Source organism: Notechis scutatus, chromosome 2, assembly GCF_049901735.1.
Source record: "Notechis scutatus isolate UNSWTSFEM ecotype Mainland chromosome 2, rNotScu1.2, whole genome shotgun sequence".
NCBI lineage: Eukaryota > Metazoa > Chordata > Lepidosauria > Squamata > Elapidae > Notechis > Notechis scutatus.
The window spans coordinates 53972056-53997491 of NC_142010.1; the positions used below are offsets into that span (position 1 = coordinate 53972056).

The 25436-nt window shown below is 35.1% G+C and overlaps 1 protein-coding gene across 4 annotated transcripts in view; it reads left to right on the top strand.

Moving 5' to 3' along the window:
- The window catches only part of ERC2 (ELKS/RAB6-interacting/CAST family member 2), a 664972-nt gene that overhangs the window by 238185 nt on the left and 401351 nt on the right, over positions 1–25436 (top strand). For all 4 annotated transcript variants that reach the window (XM_087954768.1, XM_087954770.1, XM_087954769.1 and 1 more), the window contains one exon: positions 8669–8836. In XM_087954768.1, the coding sequence (XP_087810894.1) occupies positions 8669–8836 (168 nt within the window). The remainder of the gene's footprint in view (positions 1–8668; positions 8837–25436) is intronic.

Consider the following 25436-nt stretch of genomic DNA (forward strand, 5'->3'; position numbering starts at 1 on the left):
TTAAAACAAAAAAAGTCATTTACAGGTAAAACATTACTACATGTAATTTTGTATGCAATACCTAGATCTGACTGCAAGTGACTAAGTTCTAAGTTATCTAGACCAAGAATTTTGAGCCTAGTAGAATAGGGAATTCTATTGTGTACAGAAGAGCGCAAGACTTTTCTCATGAAATACTTCTGAATCCGCTCAATTGTACTGATGGCAGATATTTGGTAGGGATTCCAAACAGTCGAACAATACTCTAAGATTGGTTTAGCATAAATTTTATAAGCTCTAATTAGGAATACAATGTTTCCAGAAAAAAAAAAACTTCACAAAATTAAATTTACAATACTTAATGCTTTTTTAGCAATGCTGTTACAGTGAACTCTGGAGCATAGATCGTCAGAGATAACTACATCTAAGTCCTTGACAAAGTGAGGGCCATCAGCTAGTTCAATGCCACCTAGCTTATACTTTAAATTCTGATTATGTTTACTAATATGTAAGACAGAGCATTTATTGATCAAAATTTGAAGTTGCCAAATAGAGGACCATTCAGACACATAGTCAAGATAACTTTGCAAACAACAGAATTATCTGTAGTATTGAATAATTTTATGTAATCAGCAAAAAGGATACAATTGCTTTTAAGTTGATCACATAAATCGTTGATATAGAGCAAGGAAAGTGTGGGACCTACGATGCTGCCTTGTGGAACATTATTGTTAACTGATGCAGGATTGGACAGCGAGTTCCTTATTTTGACTTTCTGCAGTCTATTACACAGGAAATCCACTTGTGCAAAGGACCAGAAATTCCATAAGAGTTTAATTTCAACAGCAGTTTATCATGTACTACTGTATCAAAAGTCTTACAGTGGCAATGTGTTCATGTTTTTAATTTATTGAGGAATACATTTTATCTTTTCTCTTGCAGTCTCACCTGTTTGTTTCTTGGTTCATCACATGTAAATTTCATTTGTTTGTTTAATAAAAGGATTCTTAATCATCAATGGTATTTTTATATCTTCTAAAGTCAATATTTTGGACCTCTCTTCCCTGTTATAACAAAAATGAAGAAATAATTCTCACTCACACATGAGACTGGTGATGTCCTTGTTAGGGGTCCGTAATAATAAAATGTATAAATTCAGAGGAGGGCAGAGCTGGTGTCGCGATGATATGGCATGCGATCTTGGAGGTCTGAGATCGCTGCCGATATCTTTGCTCCTGGATGGTCCAATCGGATCTAAACCATCCCAAAGGGATGGTGAAAGTAAAGAGCACATCCTGTCGATCCCACGGATACCGCAAAGTTCCTGGTAGATCCAGGAGAAGCTCTTTTTGCCAGCAGCAAAGATGCAGCCATTAAAGCTGCTGAAGTTGGGACAGCTCCAAAATGAAAGAGAACGAAAAGAGAGAGTGTGCCGGTTTGGTGAGAATTTTTTCTTTATTCTAAGATTTGAAAGGACACCCTAAGGAAAAGAAAGAATCTGTAAAAGTTTTGACAGAAGTGACTAAGCGGCAATTTTAAACAGGAATGTCAAAGTATTTTTTTTTTCTCATTGCTGGATTTTCTACACACGATCTTATATTTTGAAACTGGACTGGTTTTTTTTTCCTCTTCTTTTATCTATTCTTTTTCTCCTTTTTGATTTTATAATATTCTAGGCTAGAGACTCTCTTTTAGTTATTTTTTTAAAATATATTTTTCTTTTTTTTAAATTAATTCTTATTATATTTTGCTTGGAAAAGGAGGGGGAAAGGGAAAGCAAAAGAAACTTTGTAACACTGCCAACTAGGGGCTTGGAAATATTCTATTTCTCTTTTGACCAGACAAAGCTGAGAAAGAACTGAGACTTCTTTTCAAGGACATTGCTATTTGATAAGATAGAGGGAAGAGCATGGAAGAGTATTATTACAGGTGCTCTTCTGGGTTTCTATCAACAGCTGAAGTCTGGTGTTGAAGCTTATAGGAAAAGAAAAGGTGATAAGTCTCTGGAGAAGAGAGTATAACAAGAGCCTTGGATAATTAAACAAAGTGCAGTGTGCTCTTTTTATTTTTTCTAAGCTGCGCTACCCCTCCTCATCAGTTTACTTTTTGTAATAGCTATTTGGATTTTTTGCCCTTTGGAACTTGTCTTTGTTTTTGTTTTTTTTCTTGTCTTTGGAAGTTAAATTTCTACACTTGCTCTTTATTTTAAAGGAAAAGATTTAGTATTAATGATTTTTTTCCTTTTCTTTTTAAGGGAGTAGTCTTTTTTTCCCTTTTTTCCCTCCCCCTCCCTGGTATTTTTGTTTCCATCTACCTTCCATATTGGCTTTTTTTCTTTTTTCTTTTTGTTTATTTTTCTGGCCTTCTTTTTTCTTCTTATGCATCCTTTTATATTTGAGACCTGTTAATTGGATTAAGGTGTTGAAGAACCTGAAGAATTTTCCCTTTCTCTTTTTTAGCTTTTTATTTTTCACTTTTCTACCTTTTTTAGGATTTTACAACTTTTTCTTTTTTGTGTGTGTTTATGGTCTTTTCCTTCATTTTTGAATTTTTACTGCTAGTTAACCAATCGATTGGATTAAGGTATACAAGAACCTGAAATTTTTTTTTCTTTTATTATTATTATTATTACTATTTGGCTTCTTTTTTCCTACTATTTTTATTTGGAATTGCAATTGGTTATTTCACAATTGGATTAAGGTCTAGAAGAACCTGAAGATTTTGAATTGCTCAAAATGAGTAGGAAATTAACAGCCCCTGGTTCCTCAACTTCTACTTCTTCCTCTCCACCATCTGGAGGACAGCGTTCAATACAGACAATGTTACGGCAAGAAAAAGAACAAGAAAAAGTGACCCTGCAGATGATTATGCAAGGAATTCAAAATATTCAAACAAGAACAGAGAATATTGGAAAGAGAACAGAGAACTTCAAACAAAGAACAGGGAAAACCGATGAAAAGGTGGAGAACATCCAACAAATGATGATGAAGTTTGATGAGAGACTCCAAAAAAATTGAAGAAGAAGATAAACAAAGAGACAAGAAGATTGGAGATATTGATAACAGATTAACTGTGGTTGAACAAGATAAAAGTGGTATGCTGAGATGGGAGATGGACAGATCAGAATTTTATCTTAGATTCCAAAACATAGAGGAAGAAAAGGGACAAAACCTAGCTGAGATAATGATAGAAATATTGGCTGAAGCTTTGGAAATAACTGAAGAGAAGATGATGGATGGAATAGATGAGGTTTATCAAGTCTTCACAAGATATGCAATGAGAAATAGCTTACCAAGAGAAGTTCACATCAGATTTACAAAGAAAGCCATTAAAACGCAAATATTGCAAGTGGCAAGAGAGAAAACATTGAAATACAAAGACAAGGCAATTGTGCTCTTGAAACAAGTACCCAGAAGAGTGAGAGAGATGAGAAGAGAATACCGATTCCTGACCAAAATGCTACTTTAAAAAGAGGTGAATTATAGATGGCTGATTCCAGAAGGTTTAATGTTCACATGGCAAGAACAGAGATATAGAATTGACTCAATTGAGAAAGCTGAATCATTTTACACAGAATTTTTTAGAGGGAAAGAGGAAGAGGCAGAAAAAGAAATTTCACTAATTGAATTCCAAGAGGACTGCCAAAAAGAAGAAGGTGCAGGAGGTAGAAAGGAGGAAACCAAAGAATAATGTGAACCAAGATCTACGAGAGCTGTTAAACCTAACTATAAAATATAACTATAGAAGAGAAAAAAATGATTACAATTAATATAAATGGACAACTCAGCTGTTAAAAGAAGGAAAACCTTCCATAAATTAGAGAAATTAAAATTTGATATAATCTGCCTATAAGAAGTACATATTAAAAAACAATATGAACAATTGTTGATACAGCCAAAATTAGGGAAAATATTTACTTCCTTGACACAATGCAAGAAAAGAGGAGTGGTTTTATACATTAAAGATATTATCCCAGCGAAATTGATTTATACTGATGACGACGGAAGAATACTAATGGTGGAAATAATGGACAATAACACAAAAACACTCCTGATTGCAATTTATGCCCTGAATGACAATCAAGAAGAATTTTATAAAAAATTACATATGAAAATAATTGAACTGGACTATGCTAATATAGTTATGATGGGAGATTTTAATGGAATTGTAGACAATAAACTGGACTATACAGCACAGAAAACAATAAAGCAAAACAGAAAAACCCTCCCTAAATCTTTTTTTTTAAATGGTAGATGAAATAAACTTAAAAGATACATGGAGAGAAAGAAATGCTAAAACCAAACAATACACCTTCTACTCAAATAGACATTTATCATGGTCCAGAACAGATATGATATGGATGTCAACAGAATTGTTAACTAATATTCAAGAAATAAATATTGAAACAAGTACTTGGGCAGATCACAATCCAATGACAATTAAATGGAAAGGACAAAGAAGAAGATCTAGATGGACGTTAAATAATACTATTTTAAAGGAAAAAGACTTCACACAGTGGATGGAGAAAGAATTGGCCTTTTTCTTTAGAGAAAACAAAAAAGAAGATACATCAATTCAGAATGTATGGGATACAATGAAGGCATATGCCAGAGGCTTGATAATAGATTATACCAGGAAAAGAAATACCATGAAAAGATTAGCCTCTATGGCATTAGAGGATGAGTATAAAGGACTTGACAAAGAGCTACAGAAAATGCCACAGAGAAAGGACATTAAGTTAAAAATGGATATAACCAAACATAAAATGGGTCTAATAGAAAAAGAAGAACTAGCACAGAAAATTAGAGGTGCTAAACAGAACCACTTTGAAGATGCAAATGAACCAGGTAGATGGTTAGCATATAAATTGAGAAAGGAGAAAGAAGCAAGGAAAATATTGCAATTAATAGACGACCAAGGCCAAGTTTGCTGTGGTAGTAAAGAGAAGAAGGAGACTATTATGGGAAACTATACACACAAGAGAATATTGATGAGGAAAGAGTTAAACAGTATTTACAGAATGCTAATCTACCCCAGATACCTAACGCGATTGAAACAATGTTAGAAAGCAATATAACGATGATGGAGTTAACTGAAGCACTCAAGAAGCAAAATAATGGAAAGGCACCAGGCCCAGATGGACTTCCGGCAGAATTTTACAAAACATTACAAGAATCGTTGAACCTTCCATTGCTAGAAGTTATGAATGAAGTTATGTTAAAGAAGAGCATACCTAAATCATGGTCATATTACACTTATTCCAAAAGAGGAGGCCGATCCATTACAAATCAAGAACTATAGACCTATTATAGATTATAATCTATATAATCTATATAATCTAGATTACAGATTATAAAGTTTTTGCTTCAATATTGGCAGAAAGACTTAAAAAATACTTAAACAATTTTATCCATCCTGATCAAAATGGATTTCTGCCAAAGAGACAAATTAAAGACAATATGAGAGTAATTTTGGACACTTTGGAATACTACGAGGCACATCCTGAAAAACAAATGGCTCTGATATTTTTAGATGCACAGAAGGCATTTGATAATGTGAATTGGCGATTCATATTATTACTGCTGGAACAGATGGGCTTTGCTAAAAAATTTATTCAAGCAATAGAAGCTATATATCTTAAACAAACAGCAAAGGTAATGAAAGAGGGAGAACTGACAGACTCTATCGATATAAGGAAAGGAACAAGACAAGGGTGCCCACTATCACCTATCTTGTTTGTGTTAACCTTGGAAGTGCTAAATAGAAATATTAGAGATGAAAAGAATATAAAAGGGATGAAAATTAAAAAGGAAGAATTTAAGTTGCAAGCATTTGCAGATGATCTGGTTTTCATTTTAGAAGACCCATTAGAAACAGCATAAAAATAGATAGAAAAGAAAGAGACATATGGAAAGGTGGCTGGTTTGAAAATAAATAAAGATAAGACAAAGATCCTGACAAAGAATATGTTATCAAGACAAAAGGAAGAACTGGCAGATCTATTGAAAATCCAGGTCACGAATAAGATCAAGTACTTTGGGATATATTTGACAGCAAGATGCAGTACACTAAAAGAGAATAATTATATCATGCTTAAGCAGCAGATGGCGCTAGATTTGGCGAAATGGGAAAATTTACAACTGTCATTAATAGGGAGAATCTCAACAATCAAGATGAATATATTACCCAGAATTTTATATTTGTTCCAAACAATTCCAATTAGGCTTGGAAAAGATTACTTTGAAGATTTAAATAAAATTGTACTGAAATATATATGGCAAGGTAAGAAAGTGAGAATAAAGTTAAAACGTTTGCAAGATGCTAGAATAAGAGGAGGATTTGGTTTGCCTAATTGGGAGTTGTACTACCAAGCTACAAATTTGATGTGGGTTAAGGAATGGATAACATTAAGAAATACTAGATTGTTGACTTTAGAAGGACATGATCTGTTGTTGGGGTGGCATGCTTTTTTATGGAAAAAGGAACTAAAACACAGGGGTACTTTAGAAGACATTATATACGGGAGTCTCTGTGGTTAAACTGGGAGAAGATTAAAAGATAATGTTATTTGAAAATTCCAGTCTGGTTATCGACTATTAAAGCATTTTATTATCCTATACAAAAAGGAACAAACAGTTAGATATGGTGAAATATTGAATGAAAAGGGGGAACTTAAATCTATGCAAAAATTAGAGGAACAAGGTATAAAGATGAATTGGTTTTCATCTGCGCAAATACATTCAAGGTATGATAAAGATTCTTAAACAGAAGGTTTCTATGATAAACTGACTGACTTAGATAAGATTTTGACAGGTACTGATGAAAAGGTGATTAAAAAATTGTATGGATATTTATTAGAAATTAAACTAGAAGAAGAACAAGTTAAAGAAACTATGATTGCTTGGGGGAAGAATTTTGGATATGGGATTGATCTAGAGAAATGGCAAAAACTATGGTCTCAAAATTATAAAATGACAATGTCAACAGCATATAAAGAAAATTTGTATAAGATGTTTTACAGGTGGCACTTTCCCCCGACAAGAATAGCAAGAATGTTCAAGAATAAATCCGAAAAATGTTGGAAATGTCATCAGACACCTGGCTCATATTACCATATGTGGTGGAAATGTGAGGATGCTAAAAAATACTGGACTAAAATCCACACGTGGTTGGAAAAAATGACAAAAAAGCATATAGATTTGAAACCAGAGATATTTTTATTGGGAATTTTACCTGAAATATATAGTAAAGACTTGAAATACCTGATTGTAAATCAGCAGCTAGGATTGTATTTGCTAAAAACTGGAAAAATGAGAAAACACCATCACAGGAGGAAATCATTAAAAAAATATTGGAATGTGCTGAAATGAGTAGATTGACATTTGAAATTAGAGAACAAGATGATAAACAATTTTATAAAATTTGGGATCTATTCTATCAATGGTTAGACAATAAAATATAGTAATGAAATATGTAGATTCTTAGAAAATAATAAATATATAAAGATGTATTCTTTTCTTATTATATCTACAAAATGATTTTAGGATAGATTTGGGATGATAATATGAACTGTCATAAAACAAATTAAGTAAAATATGATTATTTCATAAAACATGAATGAATAAAAGTATAGTCAAATGATTGATTGATAATGATATTAATGTATTTAATATTTGATTGAAAATATGAGAGTATATACAATGTAATTGTAATTGAAGACTACGAAATGGAAGCACAAAACAATTTGTAAACCAACCGGCAGACTGTATGTATATATATGGAAGATGGCTTGATGTTTTTATGTTTTGTTTGTCTATGTTTGTTTTAAAAACTAATAAAAACTTTTTTAAAAAAACTAAAACTAAAAATAAAACTGAAGAAAAAATAATAATAAAATGTATAAATTCCATTCAACTCGGTATATAACTTTTCCCTTGAGTACCGAGATGAACTGATCCATTGCAGGAACAGGAAGGAACATGATCTTGAGATTGAATAGATCATCTTAATTGGTCCCAAATTGATTTGCAAAAATAGGTTTGCGAATATGTTTTTTTTTTCCAGAACAAGTTTAGCATTACAAAACTCAGTACAAAAAATTAGAATAAAACAGTTTTATGCTGTTTCCAAATGAAGAAGATATAATTAATATAAACAGAATTACTGGTCTGTTTGTTTATGTCATAGACGCGTTGACTTGGTTATTAAAGCATTTAACCAAGCATGTGAAATTCATCTTATGCAGCTATTATTTGGTAAAATATGACATGGTGATTATTCAAATGATCCTTCAATATTGTACATTATTTCATGATGGTTACAATAAATATAGATAAACAAACACGTTGAGTTCAAAACTGGACATTTAAAAATGTTGATAGAGTTTTGATCGTATTGTCTCTAGGTTTATACCAGATAATACAGGATTACAGAATACTTTGTTTCTCCATATCAACTGTGGGTTAAAATTTCATTTTTGGAATGCTTAGAAAATGGTACTTCTCCAATTTTTTGAAAAAAAAATTCTTAATGGTTATTTTTCCAGTTTGAAAATCTACAATTAATACTTGTCGCTTTTGCTTTCTGTGTGCAGTAAAATTATTAGATATTTAAAAATATGTTAAATGGCTTTACTGTTGTGATATTTTACTATTATTCTATATTTTTATATATTCATATTTTATTATAGGTTGATGCCTTGAGATTACGTTTAGAAGAAAAAGAAAGTTTTCTTAATAAAAAAACCAAACAACTGCAAGACCTCACAGAAGAAAAAGGAACTCTGGCCGGAGAAATTCGAGATATGAAGGACATGTTAGAAGTTAAAGAAAGAAAAATTAATGTTCTACAGAAAAAGGTAGGTTTATGACACGGACTATTACAATTGGACAATAAATAGAAATATGCAAGGCTGATCAGAAAGCAGCCAATGACCGCCTTTTCCTCTTTTGTTTTGGTTAAAAAACTTTGCTGACTTTCCTTTGCTTTTTTTTTTTTAAGACTGAGGGAAACCTTTAACATTTAAATCTCATACCCTCAAAAAGCAGGAAGTTATATAGGAAATAAGCTCTCTATATTCAGAAGCATCTTCCAATGGATTAGATATTGCACCATCAACAGCATTTTTAAAATAGCTTCCTTCCTTATCGCTCACTTTCAAACTTCTTATCCACATATTTCCCAATAAATTCTCACCCTCCTTGGGATTTATTAATTTTTCTTTCCCTTTCAGGGATCCACTATCTTTATGGTTGGGTGATGACTCCCACACTTAGCGACCTTTACAAGTGGGACATCATTCCCTCATACTGCAGCTGCCAAAAAAGCCAAAGGGTCATAGGCTGCATTAACAAAGGGATAGAATGAGCTTGATGTTTTTATGTTTTGTTTGTTTATGTTTGTTTTTAGAAACTAATAAATTTTTTAAAAAACAACAACAAAGGGATAGAATCAAGATCCCATGAAGTATTAGTACCACTTTATATTGCCTTGGAAAGACAAAGATTATTAGAGGACTGGAGACTAAAATATATGAAGAACAGTTGCAGGAATTGGGTGTTTTTCGTTTAATGAAAAGAAGAACTATGGATGACATGAAAGCAGTGTTCCAATATCTTAGGAGGCTGCCACAAAGAAGAGGGGTTCAATCTATTCTCCAAAGCACCTAAGGCAGGACAAGAAGCAATAGATCAAAACAAATCAAGGAGAGAGGCAACCTAGAACTAAGGAACTTTTTCCTGATAGTGAGAACAATTAATCTGTGGAAGGACCTGCCTCCAGAAGTTCTGGGTGCCCCAACACTGGAGGTTTTTAAGAAGAGATTGGACAACCATTTGTCTGAAATGTTATAAATTTTCCTACTTGAGCAGATGGTTGGGCTGGAAGGCTTCCATGATTCCCTTCAACTCTGTTATTCTGTTACTCTATCATCTAGCTGATCTTGCTTGATCTTGAAAAAGTTAAGCCGGATTGGATCTGGCAAGATGGAGCAAGACATTCTAGAGCAGAAGGATTGTCTTTGAAGTTTAAAACAACAAACAATCATTCTTATTTTATTTTATTGCATGCAAAAGAATATGGATTTAAATTCAAGTGAAATTTCAGGCCCCCTTGCACCAATTTTAGTAATGAAGAGCCAAGAGATATATGTGGATTATTACTAGAGAATATTCTCACCAACAATCTTTAGTCTCTCAGGCTTCCCCATTTTCAATGACTTGAAAACATCAAGAAGGATAACTTGTTATGGGTTTGTTCAGACTGAGAAACAGGGAATACTGAAAATCTGTAGCAGAACACAACATCAACAGTGAACTATTGATTACCTGTATAGTTATACATATGTTTGATCAGAAAATGACTGGGAAAGGTGGTGGATAATGGATTTTTTCTAACATGTTTACTTTCTATTTTTATAATACCATTTTGGATACATAATCTAGTTTAAAATCTGTTGGCAAGTATACCTGCTAGTAAAAAGCAAATGATTAAAAATTAAAAATTAAAAATGATTAAATGATAAAAAGCAAATGTCTAGGATATACTGTTTTGGTTGGGTTATATGTGATTTAGATTCTTCTCACTTAAAAGAATTGAGTGATATGGAGGTATACTTTTTGCTTTGTTAATTAGATGTTACATTTGAATATCAATTTCTAATGTATAAATAGAGATTGAAATCAAATTTGTCTTGAAAGTAATTCCAAGTAAATTCCTGTATGTGTTTATAGTTTGTACTGGTAATATCTAATGCAATCTTTGGATTATATGTTTTAGAGGGAGATTAACACTAGGTTTCTAGAATAGATTTCATAATTGTAAGCACAAATTAATTTATGTTTTCACTTGCAAGATCAAATAAATTTTTCTAAGGGTAAAGGTAAATAGTGCCATAAGGATTAAGGGATTCAGACCAGTTATTTCTATTTAAATACTTGGGTTATGGCTGTAGTTTTCTCTATGGCCTTGAGGACTGCATGATTTATTTCCAACAGATGGTGTGATAAATTCATTCACAGATGATTTATCTGAAGAAAGTTTTAACTGAAACACTATCCTTTTTCCCTTCCAATTGTTTAAGTAAATTCATATCATTATACTATAAAGAAAAGGTTCACTGTTTATTTTCCTTAGGTCTGGTGTGCAGCCTCCATTCGGTTTTCCATTTAAACTGATTTTTAAAATGGTCTTCTTATTAACTTTATAAGCATAGACTGATTGTAGCGCATACCTTCCTTTTTTGAAGGCTTTTCTACTTACTTTTATCCAGAGGTCTGTTTTACCTTTTCTCCAGGATCAAGTAAATTACTCCCTCTTGATCGTAAAATGGCTGTCCCTGTCTATTTAATGCTGAATCCAAATGATTATACATGGATCTCTGTAGCTTACTATATCATTCTGGGAAGATTCTTAAAATGTTTTCTTGTTTTAACCTTTACCCAGTTCCTGATGCACTTATATTTTAGCGATCTTTTTAAAAAAGAAAAACAACAACAACAAGGGTTTCTAAGCTTTTTGCCATCACCTCTCCCTTCAGTGTAATTTTAATGCACCCACATGACCTAAAAATCCAAACACCAGAATGAACACGTATGAAGATTGAAAACAATACAGGGAAACTTTGGGAGAGGTGGGTTTAGTATAACAACATATAACTAAAAGGTTCTTCACATCCCCCTGAACTGTGTCTGCACCTCCCCAAGGGAAGTACACTTCACAGTTTGGGAATCCTGTCCTAAACAATAGAACAACGGTGGAGGATATAGTGATCCTGGAAAAAAAACATGAGTCTGCTTTAAGTAGTTGCAGAGAGATGCTATATTTATTTTTCTGTGAGTAGTGAAATACTTTTTGTCTTTAATCCGAAGCACTGCACAATTATAGCAGATGTTCCTAACTCCAGTCCTTAAGGAAATAGATATAGCACAACGGTGTTTTTGCTGGTTTTACTCTGCTAGTCATAGCTGATTTTGGGGTATGTGTGTGCTCATGTCTGTTTCTGTAAGCCATTGAACCAGCACTGTCCAAAGACAATTCCACGGTCATGTGATCAACATGACATCACACCACAATGCAAACCTTATGGCATGGTGGCTCAGTGGCTTAATAGACACTGGAGAAGGTCTATATTCCAGAGGTTCGACTTTTATCACTGCGTAATGAAGTGAACTCCCGTTACTTGTGAACTCCCGTTACTTACTCCTAGCAACTGAACAGTTTGAAAGCATGTTGAACTGCAACTAGATTATATAGGCAGCACTTCGGTGGGAAAGTAACAGATATAACATAACATTATCCCACATAATCCTGCTGGACTAGGCTAACGATCAAAGGCTGTCCTGGATCAGAATGAGATGAATCTGAGACCAGCAATTTGTTTCTCATAGTAGACCACCAGCTGCCTCTGGGGTGCTTGCAAATAAGTTGAAGACAAATCCTCTCCCGCCATTATTTCCCTGCAAGTAATATTTGGAGGAATGCTGGCCCAACCTACCGATGGGCTCCCTCTGAACAAAAGCTGATCTGGTTTTAGTAAGAAATAGATGATAACGGGAGTGCTACAATTATTGGAAAGGGTCCGTTTTTTCCAAACATAAGCAGATACATAAGGGCACAGAAGTAATTATGCTTTGTTACCTGTATTTCCAGAGTATAGATCCAAAGTGCACTCATGTCCTTATTAAATTATGGTTGTCCTTCATTTTTCATTATCAGCACTGCAGTTGTCTATTTCGTTACTTCATTCCTGACAGGCTATATTTTATTTTAGAAATGTATACGTTGCCTGATTGTGATCAGTCTTTAGATAATGTATCTTTAGATAGATAGATAGATAGATAGATAGATAGATAGATAGATAGACAGACAGACAGACAGACAGATGATAGATAATAAGTGTGCACACAGACACATATACATAAATACACATTGAAGAGCCATGGCCACACAGTGGTTAGAATGCAGTACTGCAGGCTAACTCACTGCGCATTCCAGGTGTTCAATTCTGAGCGGCTCAAGGTTGACTCAGCCTTCCGAGGTCAGTAAAATGAGGACCCAGATTATTGGGGACAATATAAACCACTTAGGTAGGTCTGTAAAGCACTGTAAAATGGTATATAAGTGGTATTGTTATATACATAAACACATATGTACACACACTTATATATAATTATATTAGGAATGTATATGACAGTATAATAGAACTAAGTTTGGTGTTGTTCACTCTGCAAGTAATCACCAAGGGCCTTCTTAAAAAGCTGGGCCTTTAACTTTTTGGAAGACTGTAGGTTATTCTGTAAATTATGGGACACCTTTGGATCATGTCATGTCTAAGAGAAAGTTGCTCAGGAATAATTTGCTATATCCTGTTCTAAATCTTGAGATATGACAACACTACTCCCTGTTTTTGGGGAAACTCTCCAAGCAGTCACTGGAGTTTGACTAGTTCCAAAGGGAATTTAGATAGGTCATCTTAATTGGTCTTCCCTCCCAGTGAAGGTTATCATGACTACAAGCTTCTGGATGACAGGGAGAATGTACGTGTTTAACAAAGGAGTAACAGAATACCCTCAGTTCTTAAGGATATGTATGTGTCAAGCTAGATATTAGTTGCTAGCCTGCATTATCTGTCATAGTAGCCATGAGATTCTGAGCAATTCTTGAGCCAACTCCCAATTATAAGAGGGTTAAAGCTTTAAAGGGTTATAAGTTTAAGGGGCTCAACAAGCTTGAACACATCAGGAAGGGATACATTAATATGATAAATATTATAAATTTATAATTTTATAAATATTAATATTAAAGTGCTGTTTTAATATTTCTTAGTACAACTTGAGCAATATAATTCCACAATGTATCATCCTACTTTATGGTTATGAGAAAATCTGGCAATATTTCCAAGGAATGCACCTAAATGCAAGATCATTTCAGTGTTTTAGGATTATTACAACTGTGCTTTGTTTCTGGGGTCCCAGCATATCTGCTTATTTATTCAGTTCTTGATTTGATTTATTTGTAATCAATTTACTTTCCTAGAGATATTGAAATGAAAATGTATACTATGGGTATTTCTGAAAGTAGAAACTAAGCTACTAAAGTTTTTTGAAATTTTTAAGTTGGAGAAAAAGCTGTAGACAGATTTTAGGAAAGGAATGTGATAATAAAAGAGGATTAAAATAATACTTCACCTACAAAACTTTCCATCTAAAATTAATACAGTTTTCATGTTTAATGGTGAAGGCATATAACTTATTAAGTACAATACAACTTACAAGCCAATCAAAGTTAGCAACAGGTGTCCTACAATGTAATGTAATTAGTATGCACAGACTGAATTTGTTGGTCCTGCTCAGATTAAGGGTATGTGGTGTGTGGACCAGATATCAGAGTTTCCAGGTATTGTGAAATTGTTAATCATGTTCTTAAATTTGGGTTAAGCCACAGAACATCGTAAAGCAAAATTAACTTAGGTATGCAGATTGTTGAGCCATTTTCACTACTAGCAAAAGTTGCAGTGGGGGTAGGAGTTGTTAGAAAATATAAGAAATTCTGGAGATCATGCAAGACTTCTCTTTTGTAAAACAACTAGAAGGCATTAGAATTAAATAGTACAATACAATCTGTTCAAATAGTCTTCTTACTTATAAGGCAATATGGATATGTGTTGGTACAAAAATTGAGATGGTACATCTCAAAACCTTGAAGCAATAAGAAGAGAAACTAATACTCTGGTAGTTCCTTTTAATATTCCTAAATATGATTCAACACTTAATCAGATTGAAGCCAGGTCCAAAAACAAGAAAAATAATTTTTAGTCCTTTGACTCCCTTATGTTCTCTTTAAACTGCCTGTCCTAGAGCAGCTTTAATAATCTTGTAAAAATGTTTAATTAGCTTGAGGCACGTTCTTTTCATGTCTTTCTTATTTGAGAGCTACTCAGAAAAGCAAAACAGTTTGAAACATATTTTAAAAAAATATTTATTATATAAATTGGTGCTTAGAAGGTCTGGAAATGGATTAATAAGGTTCTTCTGCCCCCCCCCCCCAACCTAAAAGTGCAAGTCACCCATTAAGAATAAATGCTTTCACTTACAAATTATAGATTGTGCTAGTCTTATACATTTCGCCTCAGTAAGTAGCATCTAGAGATCACTTTGTTTCAAATGCATGGTTCAGCATTAAATGTTTAAACATGGAAAAGAAATATACAGATAGTCCTTGGCTTATGAAAGTAGATGACCATGAGCACCCTTAGTGTACTGTACATGTAGTAGATGCTGCTAAATATGTAATATGTGGTCTATTGTAACAAAAGAAAGTGAAATCACTGTGTGTTGAATGGAAGAACAGAAAGTAAAATTACTGTCTATTAAATGAAGGTGAGAACAGGATATGTCAGGAAAAACTAAAAATAACTGCAAAGCAGTGGATTTCTAAGAATTACAGGTGGTAAAACAAGAAGATAGAGGGTCAAGAATGAACGAGTACTGAAGGAATATGGATTTTCAAATGAATGAGTACTGAAGGAATATGGGTGTCAAAATGGCAGCCTGCAGGGCAGATGTGTCACACGCAGGCCACACCCACCCCAGCTCCACGAATGGAAAAAACATCGTGAAATGTCACATGATGGTAGTGTGATGCAGTGAGTTTGAAACCCATTGAATACAAACAAACAACTAACTAATATTAAAGTGGTATACTGAGGTGGCTTGGTCCAGTGGTGGGATTCAAATTTTTTTACTACCAGTTCTGTGAGTGTGGCTTGTTGAGCAGGGCAGGGGAAGGATACTGTAAAATCTCTATTCCCATCTCACTCCAGGGGAAGGTTACTGCAAAATCCCATTCCCTCCCCACTCCTGGGGGAAGGTTACTGCAAAATCCCATTCCCTCCCCACCCCACTAACCTGTTTTCCAGTTCCATACAAAAGAAGATCCAGACATTTAGCTGGGATTTGGAAGGCAGAGAATAGATGGGGGCGAGTCCAGTCAGAAGTGGTATTTGCCAGTTCTCTGAACTACTCAAAATTTCCGCTACTGGTTCTCCAGAACTGGTCAGAACCTGCCGAATACCACCTCTGGCTTGGTCATATTGAGAAAATGAGAATGCAATTGCAAACAAATATGTGAGTAAAAAGGGGAGAGAAGGAGAAAACTGAATTTGAATTGAATTGGTGAAATTTAGAGAAAGGGGAAGATGAAATTTAAGAAATAAAAGGCAATGTATGAAGTGGTGTATGGTCATAGTAGATGTAAGGATACTTACATCTTTGCAAGGATAGAATTTTATGGAGAAGTGCAATGAATAGAGTTGGAATAATCTAGATTTAGCTATATTTTCTTTCCTTTCCCTTTTTTTTACAACTGTAATTTATTTTGCATACTATCTCTTGCTCTATTTTTTTGGATTACATGGCTTACCCACAAAGCTAGCTAAGTATATATAGTGTGTCTCTGTGCTTGAAATCATAAAAATGGCCTCTTTCAGTGCTGCTAGGAACAAACCCTCTGGCATCATGTAACAAGGGAGTTCTGTTATGGCAGATCACAGAAGCCAGGAAGGTCAAGTGTCAAGTACATGTGTAATAAACTTCTGAATCTCCAGGAATCTGATCAAATCATCTGATTGCACAAACTGAAATGAAACTATGCAAACATGAAAAGAGGAAAAGGCAGGCACTGTTGACTGATCCTGAATTTGTGACTTAGATTCAGTTTTACTACAAGGTCACAGTCTTGTGGTTCATGATCACAGACCCAAAATATTGGCAGCAAACTTTATTCCTTCCTTGGACTGCATTTTTTTGAGTTTCTGGGAGTGTTCATTCAAATTATTGCACCTTGCTCAACAAAGTATACCAATGATAAAGGTCAGAGATTAATTGTTTGCAGGATTCATGTGTCCCCCCCAACATTCCTTAGGAAAGAAAAACATATATCTCAATTACTTTTATAAAAAGAGTCAGGAAAATTGTGTTTCTGTTTTTAATAATGGAACAACGTTTAACATCTTTGTTAGCTTATTTGCTCAAAGCGATGTATCTATTAACAAATACATACAAAGCATAGGCTGGTATGAATCAGCACCGGTCCATTCAAATTGGATCTTCAACTTTCACAGATGGTGTGCTTCAGAGGTTATTGGAGGAGGGGGTGGAGGGGGGGGGGGGGGGGGAGGGAGGGGGGGGGGGGAAGAGGGGGGAAGGGGGGGGGGGGGGGGGGGGGGTGGGGGGGGGGGGGGGGGGGGGGGGTAGGTGGTTGGGGGGGGGGGGAGGGGGGGGGGGGGGTTTATTTTTTTTGGTTTAGTGATTCAAGACACAGGGAAAACTGATTCAAGCAAAGCAGCTTTGTGATTTTATTGAAGAAACAATTGGCCAGAGACTAAAATGGGGATGAAATACAATGGCTCCTTTTCTTCCTTTTCTTTCTTTGTGATATTTTTGTATGCATATTTTAAGGTAGAGATAATGGAGATAAAGGAAGTACACGTTGCAGGCTCCAAATTGTCCAACAAATAGTAGTGAAAATATTCTTGGAATAATCGAAAAGGGTTCCCCCTCCATCTAAAAAATGTAAAACTTTCAAGAATAGCTTGAAGGTTTTTCTGGAGTGACCAGCTGGCATGAAAATGAAGAATTATACTGTGATCACCTTTTTGGGGTGGTGTAGTATTTATGAGGTGCCAGGAAAGTTTCCATAACTAGTTAGCAAGTTTGGTCCTTCCTAGAAATGCTTCCCATCATTAGCTAGGTAGAGCACCTTGGAAAGTTGTTCTTGTGTTGGTGTCATGGCTGTAGCTAGGCAAAAGAATCAGGTTAGCCCAATGAGCTGCAATGCCACAGAGCTAAGTAGGGCACAGAGAAAGAAGCTAGTAAAGAGAAAGCATTTTTAGTCCTCCTGATGATGACTCTTTAGCACAATTAGAATGTTGCTCACTTGTTCATAGTACTTGTTTAGGAAGTTTACCCGTGTACTCCGCATTGAACTCAAAAACCGTCTAGACAATGGAGAGAAGGACCTGTACATTGACTACCATGCCGACTGTATCAAAAGTAAGCCACGCAACCCAATACTCAGCTTTTACCCTCAACCACAACCCTACCTCAACCGATCCACCATCACCCAAGACTAGGCACGCACGCCCCCAACTACCTCAATTCCAACTACTGCCGGCCTTAAATGCAAACTACTCAATGCAAGAAGCCTCGTGAATAAAATACCTGAATTTCTCATCCTCCTAAATATGGCTAACTTTGACATTATATTTGTCTGTGAAACATGGCTCAATGCATCTCTCCCCGACTCCATTACCACAGTAAGAGACTATCATGTTTACCGATCAGATCGTGAAAATCGTCGAGGAGGTGGTGTTGCTATCTTCTATAAAAATCCTTACATCTAAAAATATCCAAGTTACCCAGGAGCTTGCTCTTCCTGAGACCATCATCTGTGAACTATCCTTAAATATCACAATTCGATTCTTACTATGTTACAGAGCACCTGATTATGACATCGAACATGTAAACAAGCTAAATACATTACTAACATGGGCTGCATCCTGCCCATACCCTTTTATCTTTCTCGGTGATTTCAATCTACCTCATATTGACTGGACCCTAAATGATTGTACAACTGAAATCATACACACAACCTTCTACAATGCTATTACAAATCTGGGACTGGAACAACTAGTAACCAACAACACTAGACTAAACAACTGCCTCGATCTCATCTTCTGCAATAGTTTGAATTTAATTTACGGAATACAAACTAAAGAACCCTTTTCCAGTAGTGACCACAATATGATTGACTTTTGTCTCAACATACGTCCACACAAAAATCACCACAATGATGTAATCCCCAATTGTAACTTCAAAAAAGGCAACTATGATCTTATACACAACGATCTCTCATCCCTTGATTGGCAATCTCTATTCACTGGATGCAATACTGTTGAAGACCATTACAACATATTTTTACTTGAAGTCAAAAGAGTCATCAAACTATATGTACCAACAACAACTCCCAAAACAAAACAAAAAAGCAGATTACCCACATCAATAAGGAAACTTCAATCCAAAAAGAGATCACTCTGGCGGAAAAACAAATCTGGTCACGTTGCCAATTTCAAAAACCGATACAAAAATTTATGCCACCAGATAAAGACCGAATGCACCAATTATCACATTAAACAAGAGGAAAACCTTCTAAGCACCAATTCCACCCGTGCTTTTTACAATTTTGTAAACAACAAACTAAAAGACTCAAGATCCATCCCTCCCTTGATAGGACCTGATGGTAAAGACTGCAACGACGACACCATTAAAGCCAACATCTTTAACACATTCTTCGGCTCAGTATTTGTAAACAGCAATGGATCATGCCCAGTATTTCCTAGCCGTACCACAGATAACAACAATGATCTAATACATATCGATTTCACAGAAGACAATGTTGAAAAAGCACTACGCAACCTAAAACCATCTCTATCTATTGGACCGGATGGAATATGTGCCTACTTCTTAAGAAAGCTATCCACTGCCATAGCCAAACCTCTAAGCATAATCTTTGAAAAATCTTTCAGAACCAGCTCCTTGCCTAACCTATGGTCACAAGCCACAGTCATCCCCATCTTCAAAAAGGGAGACCCAAGCCTAGTTGAAAATTACAGGCCAATCTCCTTATGCTGCGTCACGTGTAAAGTCATGGAATCAATTATTAACCAATCCATCATCCTTCACTTAGAGACAAATAACCTACTCTCCAATAAACAATTTGGTTTCAGAAAAAAACTATCCTGTAATCTGCAACTCTTACACTGCAAAAACATATGGACGACACAACTCGACCAGGGCAAAGCAATAGACGCAATCTACATAGACTTCTGTAAAGCCTTTGATTCAGTGGTACACGACAAACTACTCCTAAAAATAAAATCCTATGGTATCTCTGGACAACTGAATAACTGGATAGAAGCATTCCTGTCAAACAGACAACAAATGGTCAAAATCGGGAGCGTACTATCAAATCCAGTACCTGTCAATAGTGGTGTTCCCAAGGCAGTGTTCTAGGACCAACTCTCTTCATACTCTACATAAACGACCTCTGTGATCATATTAAGAGCAATTGCGTTCTCTTCGCTGATGATGTAAAGCTGTTCAATACCACAGACAATACTGCTACCCTACAAAAAGATCTTGACTATGTATCAGAGTGGTCAAACAAATGGCAACTTCAAATCTCAACAAATAAATGCTCTGTCTTACATATTGGCAAAAAAATCAGAAAATAAAATACAAGCTGAATAGTCAAGATCTTGTTGATGACTCAAGCTCTGTAAAGGACCTTGGAATACTCACCTCTAATGATCTAAGTGCTAGAGCCCACTGCAACTACATAGCCAAAAAGGCATTAAGAGTTGTTAACCTAATCCTACGTAGCTTTTTCTCTGGTAATATCACACTACTAACCAGAGCATACAAAACATTTGCTAGACCAATACTCGAATACAGTTCATCAGTCTGGAACCCACACTACGTATCTGATATTAGCACAATTGAGAAAGTCCAGAAATATTTCACAAGAAGAGTTCTCCACTCCTCTACTCATTGTAGAATACCTTATGCCACCAGACTTGAAATTCTAGAACTTGAAAACCTTGAATTACGCCGTCTTCGGTCTGACTTAAGCATGGTATACAAAATCATACATTGCAATGTCCTACCTGTCAATGAATACTTCAGCTTCAACCCTAACAACACAAGAGCACACAATAGATACAAACTCAAAGTAAACCGCACCAAACTTGATTGCAGGAAATACGACTTCAGCAATAGAGTGGTCAATGTCTGGAATACTCTACCCGACTCTGTAGTTTCTTCCCCAAACCCCAAAAACTTTAACCTTAGACTGTCTACTATTGACCTCACCCCTTTCCTAAGAGGCCTGTAGGGGGCGTGCATAAGCGCACCAACGTGCCTACCGTCCCTGTCCTATTGTTTCTCTTATTCTTTTATTTTTCTTATATGTACCCATTTCATGTATTCACAACTATGTATACATTTATACTTATTATCTTGTAAACAATTGGCAAATCAAATAAATAAATAAATAAATAAATAAATAAATAAGTTTACTAGTGCTGACAGACAGTGTGATTAAAAGAGGTGGTTGCAGTTCACTGACTATATTGCCTACAGGTAGGGGAAAAATACCCTTTTTGAACCATAAGATAACTAGAGCATATTTATCCTATTCTCTGGAATATTCCTTGATTTTCTGTTGGGCCCCCGTTTTGCAAACTAAAATGGCTTTTCTTATGTCAAATTAAGCATTACTGACATCCTTCATAAATTGGTTATTTCAACTTTCTAGCTAAAGGTAAATCAAAAGTAACCAAAGTATGAAATTATCCTTCCTTTCTATTTTTTTTGTGTATGTTACATTATCTCTCAATATAGTACCTTAATATTGAAAATTATGTCCTTTAAACAAAGAACAATAGCTTTCACCCAATTAATGTTTCCTTAGAACCTTCCTTCCTTCCTTCCTTCCTTCCTTCCTTCTTTCCTTCCTTCCTTCCTTCCTTCCTTCCTTCCTTCCTTCCTTCCTTCCCTCCCTCCCTCCCTCCCTCCCTCCCAATTATTTTGCCCTGTGGATGAAGATATTGTTGTGTAGGATTAATGGAATAACATACTTTGGTTTATGAGATAAGGATTTAAATCCTGGCTCAGTTTCAAACTTCAGTTTGAAGTAATTTTTCAGCTGGACTTGTCACATGTGAAGCTTAGAGAGAAAAAAGGGGGAGCTAATTTAGCACATGGTTCCAAAGAAGGAAAAATTAAAATGCAATATAAATGGTATTTTAACAGGTCAAAATGCACTGTTTTATACATTGCCTATTATTCTCAGTACAATGTAAATAATTATTAATCTTTTAGAAGCATGCAGTAAAGTATGCTTATTATTCTCACTGTTTATGACTATAGTTTTTACTTTTGAACTTTTCTCCCACTGGAAAAAAAATTACAATGGAAGTATATCTGGAGACAATCATTTCAGCATTTAATTATATTATATCTGCTACTAAAAAAACACTATTTTGATTTTTTTATTAGTTCCTTGTTTAATTCACACATTTGAACATGCTATCTTGAAGTAGGGTAAAATTATTCTGAATTTAACTACTGCAGATGCAGGCTGAGTATGGAACCTGTATTAATTTCCTGCCTCACAAGTTTCTTTTGAGAAGTGGCTTAGAATGAATGAAGATTAATATGCTTCCTTATTCAACCAGACTTTTCTTGATAAAGTTCCTTCTTGCGTTGTCTTTATTGAGTTTGATTGTCTTTGACCTCACAGTTGCCCCCAGTGATGCTTGGCTAAATACAGGAATAGAAGAAAGGAAGGGGGAAATCTTGAGAGCAGTTGAGCAACTTTTTTATTGTCAAGAACAAGGAATTTTCTACCTGAGTCACACTTCAAATGCCAAAGTTAAGGTTTCCTTTAGTGGTTGTGATTGTAAACCTCTAATTTGGTTTAGTTGGCTTACTCTTAAGGAAGCTTTTGAAATGTATTTCTGAATGAACTCTGGTCCTTTCCTTCTGGAAGGAAATTCATGTAGTTTGGCACCTTTTATTAGAATCATGTGGCTGATTGATTGATTGATTGGGTGCCCTCGTAATAACATGCATTAATGAAAGAATATACATTTTTGTGTATCTGTTTATTCCCTTGTTATAAAAAAGCTGACTTTACAAACTACTTCATCTACTTTTGCATTCCTCAGGATCCAGCATGAAATTATCTACAAATTATATGCATGTTGAATAAGGAACATCCTATTGACCTACTGATTAGATTTCTGAGATGGCATCTGTACACTAGTTTGAGGGACTTTGGTGGTGCTTACTATCTGGAATGTTCAGGGTCATATGGGTCATGTTTCTTTTACATTGCCATTGATTCCACTGTCATTCATACTCAAATTTTAGGGTAATAATTCATAACTTAAATTTAGAAAACTGGTGACAGTATTCTTCTAAGGGCAAAATTGATCATTCTCATGAAAAATAATTTAGACAATGTTAGATCTGAGGTGGATCGGGTCGAAGGAGACACGATACCATTCTGTGAGTTCAGCTCTTTATTTAGGATAGAAATAGTCTGAGAGAATGCAAGCCGCGGCAGCCTTCATATAGGCTCGGCGGCCAATGGCAGTGCTTTGAATCTCCCGCGATCGGCACAGCCAATCGCGGTAGATTCTTAGCGCTCCAATCATGGCCGGGGTTTCGACCAATCAGGTCGCTGTCTGTCCGGACCAATCAGTTGCGAGGGTTTGGAGTATGCTAATACAGCACAGACAAAATAAAGCAAAGCTTGTGTGTGTGGGTGGGTGGGGGGTTAACTGAACTATAGTAAGAAACTTTGGAGATGTGATATTTCTATTTCTAATGCAAAAAAGATTTAATCAGCTCTTCCCAAAGTAATGTAGAACATAGTTATTCTTTGGATTCACTGGATTCACTGGAATTTTAATTTTGTAATGTAGTTGTAAGTTAAAATTCCTTAAATTACTGGATTCTTTGTCCTGTAAGTCTTTATAGATCATAACTAGCACTTGGGTTACACCTGGGAGTTTGCTAGGAACCCATGCAGTTTGCTAAACAGGAGGGCATGCCGAAGTAAGTCCATTAGTACCTTGCCACTGCATTCTCAAACAGTTAAAGCCTCCTAGTAGTCTTCAAGGGAAATCCATGAAGTGTTAATACCATGTAGATCAGGGGTGTCCAACCTTGGCAACTTTAAGACTTGTGGACTTCAACTCCCAGAATTCCTCAGCCAGCTTTGCTGGCTGAGGAATTCTGGGAGTTGAAGTCCACAAGTCTTAAAGTTGCCAAGGTTGGACACCCCTGATGTAGATCCACACGGAGCTATGTTTATTGATATAACAATGTTGCATCCATTTCTACCTCTTTCAGATGAAATCCAAAATAGCCAAGGTGCCCATAGGGCTCTGTTTTCATAGAATCTCTGTTGGACTTCACTTTTGTCACAGACAGCTGGAGGGTAATATCCTGAATAGCATTACATTAATGTAAACAAATCCTACTCCCCTCTTATTGTATGGCCCAGTTATACAGTATATACTTTATAAATAGAGGCTGATGTCTCCTCTATTTTTCCTGATGTATGTATTGATCCATAGCCTATCCAGAAGTATGCAATCTTTGTATTTTAGAAGAAGGAAATAGGGGAAGAAAGCAAATGAAGTTACCAGTGAAATTCTACTATTATTGTAAAGATATTGTAAAAAGAAGTGAGAAATTAGGATTGACTTATTTACAAAATAGAAAACAGAAGCCTGTAATATTGAGGAATGTGAACACATAAACCTTATGATTTTGTTCAATTAATACATTTTAATTATGTTTATTACTTACAATAGTGCGTACGAACATCTGGCTCAGCAAAATTTCTTTAATCTTTTTTCTCTTTTTAGAAGTTTTCAGTGTGTACTTTGTTCCTCTTCTGCTTTTTACATTATGTCTTTGAGTGACCTTCCCACTTTTTTCCTCCCACTGCCTTCTGATTTCATTCCTTCCTTTTAAGTCATTGATCAAAACGTATTTTATTCTACAAAGCTCCTTCTACCTCAATAGAAGAGACTATTGACTACTCTTTGCTACTTATTTATTTAACAGGGATTTAGTGTGGCTTCCTTTTTTTTAGCCAGCACAACATTTTTTTTTATTTTGTGAAATTCTTGCATTCATGCAACAAGACCTGTGAAACTTTGAAAAAAAATATATTTTCTTGCATTAAAGCAAAATGAAAATTTTAAAAACACAGATTTAATATGTGAATTGAAGTGAGTAAGATCACTATATTAAGATGACACCTTACTGTAGTAAGTAATACATTTATGAATATTGTGTAAAATTAAAACCATGTCCTATTATGGAACATAATTAGGACTATAAAAGGACCTAAATGTTTGTGTGTTCTTGGATCAGATCCATTTATTTGTTGCCAACAATAATTGGACAGGATCTCCAATAAATCACAGGATCTTAGAATTACAGAATCATAGACTTGGACGGGACTTCGATGTTCATTTAGTTCAACTCCCTGCTCAGCGCAGGGTTTCTAAAGCATTTTGAATCAATAGTTTTTACAATCTCTGAAGAAGGTTTAAAGACCTCCAATGAAGGGGAACAGATTCACATAATAAAAGCTTATTCTACTGGATGACTGTGAAATTTATTTTACATAAATATTTTTTTGTCTTCACATTCAATCTTTCATGGAACTGAGAAGTATGTTTGGCTTGAGATCAGTGATAATTTGTGAAAAGTATTTCCTAGTCTTCCAAGAGATTATATTATTTCCAGACTTTTAGAATGAACAAAACTTACCTCTTTATTTATCAAATTTATTTTCCTTAAAATGAAGTGCAT